The sequence below is a fragment of the Xiphophorus hellerii genome, chromosome 12 (assembly GCF_003331165.1).
Source record: "Xiphophorus hellerii strain 12219 chromosome 12, Xiphophorus_hellerii-4.1, whole genome shotgun sequence".
NCBI lineage: Eukaryota > Metazoa > Chordata > Actinopteri > Cyprinodontiformes > Poeciliidae > Xiphophorus > Xiphophorus hellerii.
The window spans coordinates 18,600,545-18,616,097 of record NC_045683.1 but is presented as its reverse complement, the minus strand read 5'-3'; the positions used below and the strand labels follow the sequence as shown (position 1 = coordinate 18,616,097).

General features: G+C 38.3%; 1 protein-coding gene across 1 annotated transcript in view; it reads left to right on the top strand.

Moving 5' to 3' along the window:
- ssbp2a (single stranded DNA binding protein 2a) overlaps nt 1-15,553 on the top strand; it is a 56,760-nt gene that overhangs the window by 37,767 nt on the left and 3,440 nt on the right. The window contains 8 exon segments of the mRNA XM_032579179.1: nt 10,821-10,910; nt 12,333-12,392; nt 13,301-13,367; nt 14,123-14,193; nt 14,274-14,341; nt 15,237-15,285; nt 15,363-15,398; nt 15,490-15,544. Of these exon segments, the coding sequence (XP_032435070.1) occupies nt 10,821-10,910; nt 12,333-12,392; nt 13,301-13,367; nt 14,123-14,193; nt 14,274-14,341; nt 15,237-15,285; nt 15,363-15,398; nt 15,490-15,544 (496 nt within the window).

Below are 15,553 nucleotides of genomic sequence, written 5' to 3'. Positions count from 1 at the left end.
TTTTGTCATGATGTCTATTAAATTATGACAAAACGAGTTGAGATGTGACAGTGATTCAACAGATTTTAGTGTTTTGTTGTGTAATTTAGCTGCTTTTGTACAGTACGGCTGAACAGTGAAGTCATGGCATAATTATATATAAATTGCCCTTTTTTGTTCATGTAGCAACTTTTTTTCCTGGTATACAATATGGCATGTGTTGTTTAAGAAAGGGAGCAGTGAATATCAGAGAGTCCCATGTTTATTTTTTAATTTGAGCCTTTAGTTTTGGTAATCATTGATTCTGGATGTGTGTTAATGAGTCTAAGTGTAGTCCAGGGCCTTGGCCTACTCTTCCTACCTGGAAGAGTAGATGTAAGCGCTCAGTGGAGCATTTTTGGCTATTTTTTGGATCAAATGTTTGGCAAAACATTGTTCTTAAGTCTTGTTTTCTTTTAATATGCACATTTAAATTAGTGCTCATCTTGATACCACATATATGCTCATGTGAGTGAGACTGTATACTATGCAGAATAACAGCAACTCCCCTTTCCATTCCTACCTCCCTCATTCAGGAAGTGGACTAATGGCATTTGAGAGGATGGAGGGAGAGGGAAAAAGCGTGAGGGAGGAGAGATGGAGTTCCTTCCTGCGTGGTTTGTCATTTAAACATCCTGATGTACTCCATGTGGCCCACAGACTTAACACTAACCACTCTACACCATTTTAAGCTGTCCTTAAGCAACTTCATTCACACAACACAACAAACTCAGACGCATGCCAGAGTTTGATTTTTGTTTATTTGGAATTGGCTTTAATCAGCATCCAGTCCCACTTCAAATGACGTTGCTCTCGTAGGTGTTTACTGACTCTAGTTCCGATTGGAGCTGCGGAAACCCAACACCCTGGAGGAACCACGCCGATCCACTGGGAGTGCAGAATAGGCTCTAAAGGCACATGTACTAGTTGTAGTGTGTAGCATTGATAACTTATGTTAAACTATATGAATGAACGTTGTAACAAAGGGTAAACTACAAAAACTATAATAATGTATCAAGGTTTGTCTAGCTTATCTTACATCTAAGCCACTCTAAAATATTAATATTCCATGAAGTCAAAAGAAATCTGCCAAGGGTATGAATAATTTTGGGCTTAGGTATATAGTGTTTCTCAGCCGAGACAGGGTGTGTAGAAGAGATGTTACGATGCTTCAGCTCAAATAATCTGATGATTGCAGCTACAATGTTTTCTGTGACAGCAGTGCATTTCTACAAATAGCAGGGAGCAGCCAGAGGAGCTTGATTTTTTTTTTCATGGATTATCTCTTTCATATTTGACTGTAAGGACATTGTGACAGTTTTAACAAATAGGTAAAAACTAAATTTTTATAAAACTGCATTTGTCAGTTTTCAGAATTAGAATCACCAGACATACAACTTATATTAGTGGTTCTTTACTGGGTCAGAAGTGTTTGTTCATGTGCTCTAAACCACCTTCACGTCTGTTAGCAGTTTTGTCGCTCTAGAAGTGCAACAAAAACATCTGAATTAAAGTGTGCTTTTATTTTTGGTACAGTCCTCTGGATGTCTTGGTGGTTCTTCACTCCAGATTCAGATGCAATTGAGAAGTTTCCTAAAGAAAGCCACAGAGCCAAGATCAGAATGCTGAGCCACGGAGTAAAACAAGACAAAACTTTGCAGAAGCTTTGAAGAAGCCCCATATGTCATATTTTCAAGATTATAAGTCAGTTTGCAATATTAGCCGAATCACTCAAAAAGAAGATGAAATAATATAGTAGCATTGGACTTTAAGTTGCATTTATTTAGAAATTGTAAAATGCGAGGGGGGCCTTGTCTATGCTAATGATATAATCCGGTGGCAAGTTGTATTCTGTTAGCTGCTTTTCAACAAACTTGTGAAAACTGTCAACCTTGGTTTGAGAGTCTACTGGCAGATTCTGATGCTCTGATATCTGTACTCTAAATCAAGGTGGTCCAGAACGGCCGTGCAGCGCTGGCGCTAACAACGAGACACACAGCCTCTGTGGACTCATTCCTCCACCTCGGGGCATCTCGCTTTCAGCTTTCCTTGTGGCTGGAGACAAAAGTGTTTTATCCTTGTTTCATGTCCGTCAGTATGATTTAAAATTTAATGCATCAGTCAAATAAAAACGTGTCACGAGGAGGAAAAAAAAAACATATATTAGCCACACCAGAAACAGTCAAATTATGAAAAAAAAGTTTGAGCCATAATCCCGGAAATACAGTAATAAAAATTACAGTGAAGAAAAACAGTTATTTGTTGCAATCAGTTTCTCCACAAAAGTGATAAAGCATAATTTCATTTGGATTGGGCCTTTTTTTGTCGTTTTTGTTGTTTTGGAGCTGTGGCTTTGTTGTCCGTCTCAGCGTGCGACCATTTTCTTTGTCACCATGCACAGCTCTGACCGTGGTAACATCATCTCCTTATTAAAAAGGTAAAATTGGAAATAGATTTAGAGAAATACTTTTTCATTATTATTTGATCAGCATATTTTCAGGAAACTCAAACATTAAGAATAAACAGACACGTGTCTGCCTCAAGGTTTTTTGTAAAGTGTGTTTATTTAGTGCTTTGTAAATAGACTGAATAGATCTGAATTAAAGTGTGCATTCAGAACTGATCTAAATCATTATTTTAAGTTGTAACTGATCACAAATTAATTATGGCTCATTAGAAAAGCTAACTAAGTTTTTAATCTGCTGAATGAGCACGCTCACTTTAAATGGCATTATGACAAGTCGTTAACTTGTCATCATCAAAATCATAACACTTTAATTTCTAGAGTTGAAATGTGCAGGATCAAGCTTACTTTAGCATAGGAAAGGCTGTCTGCTAAGGCTTAGGTCAGAGGAGGGAAATGTGTGTGAACTGGGATTATTCATAGAGTTGTAGTTGCTAGAACATGAATAACGTAGTGTCATAATATGTTTTTAAAATGTGTCTGAAGGATGAATTCTTCCTTCTTCTTAAACAAAGTCCATTAAACATTTAAAGAAAACACAAAATTTTGTGTAAGTTTAAGATAAACATTAATTTTCCCTTTTAAAAAAAATGCACTTCTTATAGGGGTTATCAGGAAAACATACCTTTAAGTAATATAATCAGTTTTTCTAATAGAACAAATATCTTCTAATATTCTAAGAAAAAACAAACACAAAACCTGCTACAGCGGAAAGAGGAAGCTTTATGAATGACACTGAACAGTAATAGAAAGTATGCATGCATCTTACAGGTTTTCCTGAAATACATTTCAATGTATATTCTTGATATTCAGTCAAAGTCAAGACATTTGTGGTGTCAAAAATGTATAATCTGATTTTCTTTTGAATATCTGAAATGCAATCTTAGCAAATCTCCTTTTTTGCAGTTTTACATGAAAAGCTCTGCTTTCACAAAATGGAGCGTGATCATCAACCCGTCGACCCCAGTCCAAGTCGAGCCCACAAACTCATTCTTATTGCCCTGCAAAGTATAAATACTTAATTACACACCGTCTAATTTTAGGAATAATGTTTATCACCACTCAGAGCTTGACAGCAGTGGCTTTTCCATCTCAAACACTAAATCCACAATTCAGGTGAGTTCAGGAAATCAATAGGAACTGGTTAGGTTTTTGGTTAAATGAAACCTTCTTTTCACTATTGCGTTTAGATTTCCCTCTTGACTTTTCAAGTTCAAATTTAGACTGATTTTAAGTAAAATAGAAAAATAGAAATAGACATCACTTGAGCTCAAAAACGCTCGCTGCCTAATCTTTGCTTAGTTAAGGAGTTTTAGATTTATGAGTTATTCGGGGGGAAACCTACAATACTTTGTCACTACATGTTAAGCTTGTGTAATAAGCCTGATACTGGCATCAATCATTCGAGTGGTGTGATTAGCCACTGCTAATATTCCAGTTGTCTAGTAAGTTCCTTTGCATACCCAATACGTTCTACCCTGTAATTTAACCAAAGTCTGCTTTTTGTTTCTGCTAAGCTGAAACCTATGAAGCTTGCATATTTTTTTCATTTAGGATGTCTCCTGATGAATTACTATTTCTTCCTTACAATTATTAAGTAATAAAGTCACAAAGCGTCTCAGTCAAAAAAAGGGAAAAGTAAAAACTAGTAAAACAGCATGGCAGCTGCCATTTATTAAAGGCAGCCTGTTTCAGGCATCATCAGCAGAAATATGGCTAATCCCAGTCTGGCCCTCATGCTGTCTCAGGGCTTTACACAAATTTTGTTGATGGGCCCTGCAGCAAACCTTTCGCTTGTAACAAGCCAATTTAACTGGAAGACTGTTAGCTCACTGTTGCTTCCTTGGATTTATATGTATAGGTTTCATGATTAACTGTATTTTTAAGATACAATTAGATTTGTCAGTTTTCAAGTTTTTATCTTTTCTACTTTTAATTTCTGTAGCTGAACAACATGTGGTGGATAGATATCCTAAAAAGATACACTGCACACAATAAAGGTCAGAGCAGGTGTAACGTTGTTGACTTCTTATTTAAAGAACAGAAATCAAATAGACAGACTTCGGCCAGACAAAAGCACGTAATACTGCACGACCTCGCATGTTTCTATTTATGTGCTCATAATGTGAAGTCATTGGTACAGTAAGGGGCCAATATATGAGCACAAAAGTGAGATCGGCCTGGTTTGTGTTCTCGTGAGAGACGGCGGAGTGGAGAAAGCAGACAGCGACCGATGCAGGTTGAGACGACGAGGGAAGATAGACACAGACAGTCTTTTGAGATTCCGCCCACGCTTCGTTCTCAGTCTCTGCAGTATTGAATGAAAATGACTCCCCACCATCACACACACACGCATATATACAGATGCATTAAGCATACACATTAAAGAGGACAGTATCTGGTCACGTATAGGGGTGGAAGAATTTGTAAGTTATCTCATTCGGTATTACTGTGCCTGTGATGTAATGGGGTTAGTGTACCATGAGTTCAGTATAAAGAAAGCCTAATGAAGTTGTAAAGTGACTAGCTGAAGTAGAGTAACATTCAATGAATAGAGTTGAAATGTAGTTTTGTTTCAGAATTGAAAGTGGATGTTTGAACATGTTCCTTCCATAATGGCAGAAATGCTCCATAAAAGAAGCTAATGAGCTTGTAAAGTTATTTGTGATTACAGCATTGGATCATTTATGTTTTATGTCTTCAGCAGAATCTTATTCCCCAAGTAATTTATTTGGATTTCATCACGCGATTCATTGTTTTCTGAGAAACTACTCATAACCCCTGAGCTGTTTCACATTTTGTCACAATACAGCCAAAAAAATTCAATAAGTTCAGCAAAGTTGAATGAAAAAGATATATGGATTTCTACATTTATTACAAATTTATAGAATCTTCATAAGCTTGAGATATTTTACAAATGAAAACTAGTTGATGCACAAAGCTGGTGGAGACATGCCCCAAAAGATCTGCAGCTGTAATTGCAGTTCAAGGCGGTTCTACAGTGTTGAAATAACAAGGCCTATAAACAAATGCACTGACACACTTTTCAAAGTTGTACTTGCATTTTTATTTCCCTTCCTCTTCATAAATGCATCCTACTTTGTGTCTGTCACATCACATCCCAGTAGGACACAATGTGGAGACCGTGGTTTTCGGGTTGCCACACATGGCTCCATGGTGTAGCAGCCTCACCATATGCTGCTGCTAAAGTCCTCAACGCAGCTGTTTCTGGTTGGAGTCCCAACCCTTGGCCATTTACTGCATGTCTTCTTCTTCTCTCTCTGCCCCATTCCTGTCCATCTACTAAGCAATAAATACCACTAGTACTACAAACCTTAGAAAAAGATTGTGATTTCAATGTTACTAAATGAAAAAATACCATGAAGGGTTTGCATCCTTTTGTAAGACAAATAACAGCACAGTGTTCAAACATTCCTAGACTTTTTTTTTTCAAAGACAGTATTTACCAAAAATATTTAACTGGGTCTTAAGTTATCTGTCTGGGAAAATAGAATACTGTCTTCCCTGGTATAAAAATCCTTGATCACCTGATTTTTTTTATTTATTTTATTTTATTTTTTTACATCATTAATACACTAATCTCATTTGACTGTTTTCTGAACTATCACTGCAGATCCATTCGTGTGGCTGTTGTATTCACTAGGATCTGTCTTGTTGCGTATATGCGATACTTGCCTCAGGGATGGTATTTTGAATAATTTATGAAACAAACATTTTTTACCAGAAGATGCAGGTGTTTATCTGAGAACAGACTGGTGCCTCTGCAATGCTTCAGTTTCTATTGCAAACAGCTTTTGATGAGGAAAACTGATTGCATGGATTATTGTGTACAACGTTGCACAAAATTGCAGATCAGCTCGTTGTCAGAAGTGTTGCACTTCAGTCAAGTCGTTGTGGTTCTCTCTGGGGGATGGCTCAGGGAGAGAAAATCTGCAAGGAGTGAGCGAAGCTTCAAATGCACAAAGAGTAGAGAGTTAAAACTGTAAAAAAAAAAAGGACATATTTGGTCAGATAACTTGGAGGAGGGTTGAAACAACTTGCTTCATTAAATCTAATGAAGTGTAAAAAAACAAATATAAGTTAGTTTTCATTTAACAGCTTAGAATTTAATTTGTGAACAATCAGGGTTTGTAATGGCTGTTATAATGTGTGCACAAATTGAAAGTGCAGTGAACTTGATCAGCTCAAGAGTGATAAAAAAAAAAATCTGCAGTTTACATTCACCCAGAGATTTACCTAAAGACTCTTTACCCAGTTCCACCATCTTATAGTGATGATCTGTTCAGCTGCCACACATTTTTTTCTGCTGCTGTTCTTCTCACTTTGCACTTTTTTCTTCAGATGGCAAACTTTCATGCAAGAGAGGTGCAAATGATGGACTCATTAACAGTGTTTAACAATCTGTGGGCCATTTGTGTTGACGGAGGTTAAGTGCTATAATAAGCTGAGCTTGGCTGGGAATTGGTATTTACACAGAGCTGGCAAACAAGAGCTTAACAAATCAAATACTGACATTGTTTTAAAATGAAAAACTAAAGCTGTTCAAATGCCGCTAGGTTTAATTCAATTCCTGTGATCTGAGTAAAGCTGCGTTTTTGGGAGAGAACATTCTACATTTTCTTTTCTTAGATTTCCACCCCCCCAAAAAACTCTAGTTTACAGTAGTCAAGGAATCATTTCTTACCTTCTCTTATTTTAACCAAATGCAAAACAATTTTCTACATATTTCAAAGATACAAAACCTTAAAATACTCTAAAATAACAAAGATAGTAAAAACTTTTTTTGACTTCTCTAACAGTTGCCTATTATTGAAGCCTGCTTTTCAGAAAAATCCTTAAAACAGCCATCCTGCCAGAAACGTTAGGCATTTGAAATGTAAACCCTCAGAGGTTCATGGGTGAACGTGTCTACATTGGCATCCCAGCTGCATAAAACTCAGAGTGCATCAGAGCTGGAGTTGCTATTTACTGTGGTTAGTTTAGAATAAATCATCAATCTCTGAGTCCTGATAGCATCTTCACTGACATTCAAAATGGGTAAAAAGAAATCTGTCCATACTGAGTTTTATTTTTAACCACAGTTCTAGATTAAATTGTTCTTGTGATTACACAAGAATTTTCTATATGTTCTTATGTTTTACCTGCTCGTATATATTGCACTGCTAAGGGATAGAAAACATTTTTTTTCTTTTGCGTCTGAAGTAATGAATGTCTTCCTTTCTTCTCCTCCTGGTGCTGAACGATGTCTGCACCTTGTTTATACAGCAGCAATCACAGCCAGGTCACACTCAACGCTGCCTGGAAAAAACTGCAAGGTTTGCAAAGATAATTGGCAAAACACAAAACTAATGTTAAAAAAAAATATTGTGTGACTTGTCTGCAAATGTTACGTCTGGATGGTTTTTTTTAATGTGAGCATAGATCAGTGTCTGCAGCATTCAGCCTTTGGGAGATGTAGATACAGCTATATTCAAAAAATTTAGAATATATGTTCTAACGAGACTTGTTTGTAAGGTTTAAAACACCTTTTGAAAATGACATTATTTAAGCAGGTATTAAAGATACATTTTATTAACGCATTTCTGTATTAAATAAGTGTTTTTATTGGTCTGATGGAATTTTCTAATCTTAAATGCTGTGTTTACAGTCACTGAAAGTGGAAGATCATCATAATTAACAGAAATAAAGACATCAAAACATCACACTTTATGTAATCAATCTATAAATTTCACTCAGTGAACTGACTTTCTACCAGGTTAATAGTTTTTGCTGCATTTTATTACTGTATTTTCAAAAACATAAATTGCATTTATGTGATTATGTGACAGTAGGGAGAATTTCCACATCAGTACAAGTTGGTGGACTGTTTGCTCACTGAACTTTTCAGAATTACTTACAACATAGTTTTATGTTGTGATCATTTATTGGTACTTCTGAGGTTTGAAGTCATTATTTATTTTTATTTTTAGCTACTTTTACACTATATGAACAAATGAGTGGGCTTTAGAAGAATTAGTAGGTCAATACTAATCCATTTTTCTTCAAAACTCTCATTACATGCTGAAGTGAGTCAAATGTTTATGCTCTAAGAGAATTAGTATGTTACTAATATTCTCCATTACATCAGTGAGGATGCAAATTAGCCTGCAGTGCTCGAACATTTATTAGCACACCTGGTAGAGAAGCATAATGACCATAAAATAAATTTATATTCTGTTGCTGTTGGAGAATCTTGCAGTAAGAATTTATTTAAAAAAACAAATATATATAATCAGTAAGTGGGACAAACATCTCATGCAACTGAATATTTGTTTTTAATAAAATAATTTGTGGCACTGCCACTGCTATCTAAACTATCAATACTTTGAACAATAGGACACCAATTAGCCCCTCCTTTTACATTCTTTTTGTATGTTTTTAGTATACAGAGAAAGGGATCTTCCTCTTTTAACAAAACGTAGTTCATCCAGAGCCTTATGTCCTCACTTGGCTTTGACTCACTACACAAAATTACTGATTATACTTCTTCAATGCAAGATCATTTTTACCTTCTCACACATCTTCACTATCAGTTTCCAGTTTGTGTGACAGGCAATGATTTTACCAATGGGATCTCAAAGTTCCATCATATGAGTTGTACATGTTCGTTTCCATGGAAACCAGTGGACTCCCACAATTTATCCATGCCATCAGAACAAACCTTTAATTTTTTTCTGCTTGAATTTATGATTCCTTCTTTATTTTAGAAGATCGAATGTTTCGCTGGTCTGGGGGAGCCAACATGCCCTGTCTTCTTGTTGTTGCAGCTATTTACATTTTGCTAGTTGCTGTATTCAGAAAATGCTGCTTTGTCAGCAGTTCAGGTAGATGTTTGTTTTTTTTTCCTCTTCTCCTTCAAGTTTTCTGATCCTGCACACAGTTTCTTCCACATGCACACATACACTTGTAATCTTCTTTTTGTCCTCCTTTCCCTGCCTCTTCCTCTGAGCGTGACGGCAAACTCAGCAGACCTCCAGGCTGCTGGGGAGCCAAGGCATGCTGGGTAATCCACAGTGCATGGGAATAGAGTGTGAGAACAAGAAGAGGGTGACTTACAAAAAGCATGATGTGCATGATGTTAAACACTAGACCCAAACACAGACACACACAAGCTCAAAAACAAACCAAATCCAGCCAGTCATCGCTGAACCAATGGAAGTACACAGTAGCCATCTGTGTCCATCTGCACACTCGTCCGCTGGGACAAACCCAGGCTATGTTTGCAGCAGAACATGAAATCCAAAAGCTGCTGCGGATCCCGCTTCCTGCTGCCCAACATTAATGACGGAGAGATGTGAAGGAGGCAGAGGGAGCAGCAAGGGTGGCGGGGTGGAGCAGTGCAGGATACAGGAGTGTCGTCAGTCTGCTTTTATCTCGGCTCTGATTAAACCTTGTTCCTGTCTGACCTAAAAAGTCAGCTGGAGGAAACTTCAGCTGACTGAACTCACCAGAGTTCTTTTTATCCATCCATCACAGCGAGACAGAAGATCAGAAACACAGAACTCACAGCAGATACAAAGGACATGTACACAGACTCCATACGTTTTCATCTAGACACAGTTGTGAATTTTGCCTGCAACTTTGCCTAGACATCTGGATGTTTCCTGCCCTGAACTCCTGAATAGGACGGGCGAGAGGCCAGGACTTGGTGGTAGCACGGGGTTAGTAGCACAATACCACAGGAAGCAGTCGGGAGGCTCTGCTGAAATGATCCAGCGCCACCCGTCTGGGACAAGCACAACAACACAAAAAAAATTTGCAATGTACAAAAATAAACCTGCGCCTGCATCGCTGGGCACCGGTAGAAACAGGAAACACCCCATTAAGGGAGAGACAGAAGAAAAGCTACAGAAGACACCCATTTTGCAAATTTCATTTGATATTTGTTGCCTTTCATTTCGAAATACTTGCTGGGATGTCCAAACAATTAACTGAGAAAATCTTAGCTCTTGAGGTGAATAAATATTATTAGGCTTACGAGTCTTTTGAGAGAAGGGCCTTGAACATCATTTTAAAGACTTGGCACAGATTTTCTGTTGGAGTTGGGGCTGAACTTTGACTAGATCATTCTATGACTTGAATATTATTTGATATAAACCATTCCACTGTAGGGTTGGGGTTTGTATGTTTATGTCTGTTTAGGATCATGGCACTGCTGAAAGATTATCTTTCACCCCAATCCAAGTGTACATACTTTTGCAATGTACTGCAGTTTTTAAGCCGTATGTGGCCAAAAAGGTTCCTTAAGACTCTGTTTTTGTGTGTTTGACCTGTTTAGAGCGCTGCTGCAGCTCCCAGCCCTGTCCTAGGGAACCTTCCCCCAGGAGAGAGCATGCCAGTGGGGCCGGTTCCTCCAGGATTTTTTCAGGTGTGCAGTGCACACATTTACACACACACCCCGGCCTGTTTTGTTTTACTTTTTAGTAAACATATGGCATTTGGGATTCCTAGGTCTTTAGAATAAATTGTTAGCCAATTTTCTTTTATTATTTTTCTCTGTCTTCCAAAATTACTTCAAGCAAAACGTAAGAGTTATAATTTTTACATACTTTTTGGGAGTGCTTTGCTCATGCTGGCGCCTACAGGATGCCGCCCTGGGCTGTTGCCCATGTCGCCCGTATCAGAACTAGAGTGATGAGGCAACAACTCATTATTTGTTTCAGTGTATACATGCATTAAGTACATTTTTTTCAGAATGATACTCGCAAAGGAGGAAATACCTCAACAGCAAACAAGGCATTTCAGAAAGTGCAGAACAACTGCTCTAAAAGAAAGCGTCTCCCAATGGTGCAGTTTGTGGGATTTGTAGTTTTCTAAATCTTTCGCGGCACTAAACACAAAGGCCTTTTATAGTCTCAGTTTCTGTATGTGTAAGCTAACCTACATGATGTAAAGAAAAATGGTCTGAAAGTGGAAATAAAGTCGAGGTAGTAAGTACTTGCAGCAGTGCTTCATGTCAGCTCTGGATGACTCTACGCTCCTTGATCGATTATCTGTCATTATCAGTCAAATTCAGATGACAGCTTCAGACATCCAGATCAATAGCCTTTGCAAGAGATTTTCCACTCCTGCATTTAGAAAATCAAACATGAGTCTGGACAGAAGATGAGTTGTGTATTGTAGGAAAGGTTTTCTTAAGATTTATTAGTTTTAAAAAGGCTTTCAAATCTACATGGACTGGCTTGGTACTTCAATGTACAGTATTACCAAACATATTTCAGATTTGATCTAATTCTACTCTTACTTTCAATTATTCATCCTGATCAAAGAAAGAAGACTACTGCCCTCTAGTGGAACATTGCAGCATTGCTCCCCCCCCCCACACACACATACACACTGCAGGAGGGCCTTTTTGATCACGCTGAAGTTAACTTGACAGCAGCAGAATTGCTGCTGTCTGTGTAACTTCAGTGAAAACCCACTTAAAATGAGAAGGCGGCGACAAAAACTGCCAAAACCTTAAAAGTTAACAAATACATGGACATTATTGTCAAAAATCATCAGACTTTGTTGCCTAGGACTTTTTGGGCAAATTTATTCCAATAAATTTGTTGGCTTCCCATTTTTCCATGAGAAAGCAGCCAAAAATAACTCACTGGGTTGGTCTGTATATATTATCTATACTGTCTTCTATCTGTACTGTCATCCCTGATTTGTATACATTTCTTTTAGGAAAGTCATCCTCTTGCTTGACAACTCAAGCTGTTTGTTTTTAGGTTTTATGTTATCCTGATGGTTGTTTTGTTGAAAATCTGACACACTCATGCTTTATATGCCTCCTGTTTTTTAGCCCTTCATGTCACCTCGATACCCTGGAGGACCCCGGCCGCCCCTCAGACTACCCAATCAGGTGAGGGCTGCTCTGACACCTGCAGTTCCAGGCCTATAGCAAAAGTTTCTCATACCTATTAAACTTTTTCACATTTTGACACATCGCAGATAGACCAACACAGAGTAGTGAAAAAAAACTAAAGGGAATAAGTATTTAATTTTCAATTAATTTCACCTGCTAGTCTTTTTGGGTACGTCTCTATCAGCTTGTTGCATCTAGAACTGATATTTTTCTTTACAAAACATCTCAAACTATGCCGGGATGAATGGAAAGTGTCACTTCTTAAGGCTTTGTACAGATTCTCTGTGGGTTTGGGTCTAGATTTTGACCAGGCCACTCTTGGACCAAAGAGCAGAGAGAGAAGGAGGAAGTTCCAACAACTACACCCAGTTGTCATAATGGGTAAAGATTATATCCCCAACTTCAACGTCTCTATGATCCGGCTTTCTGGCCGTGCTTTCTAACAGCGATTTAAAGAGGAGCAGCAAAAGCAACTTGGCTGGATTAGCACCAACAAATGGTGGTGTCATCCAGGACATGTTACTGTGGAATACCATCTCTGCTGCCAGATATTAAGATATTAACTGCTAGTGTTTCTTGGTCACCATAATTATGTTAGGTAACTAATGTTGGAGAACATTAGTGAACTTTGAGACATTCATAGAACAGTTACATTAAATTTACACGCAGATGACTTATCTTTACTATTAACTAATAAGACTTGTGAACACAATAGCTGAACTGGATTTTATTTAGAGGTATCAGGCTGTATAAATATGCATGACTCACTTTTCAGGGTAAAAGAGAAAAAAAAAGTGGGGCTCTTGACTCTTTTGCAAGCCACAATAACTGGATTTTGTTTTACAAGAAGTCTCTGGTGCATTTCTGATGATGTGACTGATTTGTGGATGTTGTTCTCTCTCTAGGGCCTTGGAGGAGTTCCAGGTAGCCAGCCTATGTTACCTACCGGGATGGACCCCACAAGACAGCAAGGTCCCTACTATTACAATACACAGAGCTGGCATGACTTCACTTTTCTGTTCCAGTATCTTCTTTGAGATCAATGCTCGATAGAAGTGTTGGCATGGGAGTGAAACTCAAAGCTTACAGACAAAGTTTATAACTATCAATCATACTTGCTCCAAAACAAAACTGATTTTAATGCAGCAGGAGAATTATAATCTCTATGGTTCCTTGTGAGTTTGCAAAACCCAAATCACCTGAAATTCTAACAAATGATCAAATACAATTTTAAAAATCGGTTTAAAAAGTTTGACAAAGCTAAAAGCTTGCTTGACTTTAAAAAAAAAAAGATGAAAAGTGACACTCCTGCAGTGGTAGGCAATTTTTGTCATCAGAGTCAGCTTGGTTGCATAATTATGTCTTTGATCACTGGAGAGCAAAATTGACTCTCATAGAACTCGCTGTGCAAAAAGGCTTTTATTCAGGGCTGTCAGATATAGGCTGAATTTCAAATATGAAATTTTCCAAATCTCTTGGAAGATTTATTCAAATTTACTGGATTGAATAACCACAACCATAGGAAGCTGCTTTTTTCCTTAATTTTTAAGGAGCAAATGTAAAATATGTATGGTGACGTTCTAGTGTTTTGACAAAGAGATTGCACAATTTAGTGGCCTTTAGCTTAGAGGTAAATGATTGCTGAAAATGTTTCTGATCTGATAATCCTGTTAACCTTCAGTCCAAAGTCTCAAATTAACACTGACTGTGTGATGTTCATGTCTCAGGGCATCCAAGCATGGGGGGACCAATGCAGAGGATGACTCCACCTAGAGGAATGGTACCTCTGGGGCCCCAGGTATGGGGAAACCATCAAACGAGGATCTACACAAAGCAATGTGTTTCTGAGTGTCTGTTTGTTTTTTCTTTGCTCTTAAGAACTATGGAGGTGGGATGAGACCCCCGCTGAATGCTTTGGTTGGTCCTGGGATGCCTGGTATGAGCATGTGAGTGATGGACACATCATTATGTAATACTAGTAGAAAACGTATTCCAACATCCTGAACTTGTTCTCAATCTGTGACATTAAAACAGCAAACTTCATGTATTTTATTTGAATTTTACAAACTAGACAAACACAACGCTGTCAGAGTGTTTTCCCTTCTGCTTTATAGAAGCAGAATGGTAGAAAAGCAGAGTGAAACAAAAGACTGCATAATGGTATATCTGATAGATCATTATGTTGGTCTATCACATAAAGTTCCAATAAAATAAATTGTAGCGGCGTGCCGTGGTGGCGTAGCGGTTAGCGCGACCCATATTTGGAGGCCTTGAGTCCTCGACGCGGCCGTCGCGGGTTCGACTCCTGGACCCGACGACATTTGCCGCATGTCTTCCCCCCTCTCCCTCCCCGTTTCCTGTCAGCCCACTATCATATAAGGGACACTAGAGCCCACAAAAGACCCACTGGAGGGATATAAATAAAAAAATAAATAAATTGTAGCTTGTGTTGTGGAATTTGACAAAATGTGCAAAACTACGGGTACTGGCATAAAAGTAGCACTGTGCTGCTCGAGCACATCTTGGTCTGCATTTCAAACTGTAAATTAAATGACACATTCTCTCAGTTAAAGAGCGAGACAAATGTCAGATATCCTAAATCTGTCCCACACTCAGACTTTTACTCTTTTCTCTGGTTATTTACTGTGGATCTAGGAGTTGGCTTTCCACTATTTTATCTTCTTTTGTCAAAGTTATTTTCTTTTTTTCCTTCTTGTTCCCACCACCTTTTCTTCTGGCATCAGAACACGTTGTTGTTGCCAACTCTGAGCAGAAACAGCAAGGCCTGCATAAAAGCAGAATACCGATGTGTGTGTGTGTGTGTGTATGTGTGTGTTGCAGGGGACCAGTAGGTGGCAGACCCTGGCCAAATCCTCCAAATTCAAACTCTGTAAGTCCTCAAACAAAAAGGCCTTAAAAAGTTCTGACTTCATAACTTTGATTTTCTTCTTCTCCATTTTTTCCCAGACTCCCTACTCGTCTGCATCCCCAGGCAGCTATGTGGTATGTATGACAGATATAAGACTGTGCTGCACTCTTTGTATGGCCTGCTGCTTGGTAATTTCTACAACAAAAAACAAACGTTTTATTCCAGGGACCTCCAGGAGGAGGGGGTGCACCTGGAACCCCAATAATGCCGAGTCCAGCAGGTGAGCCTT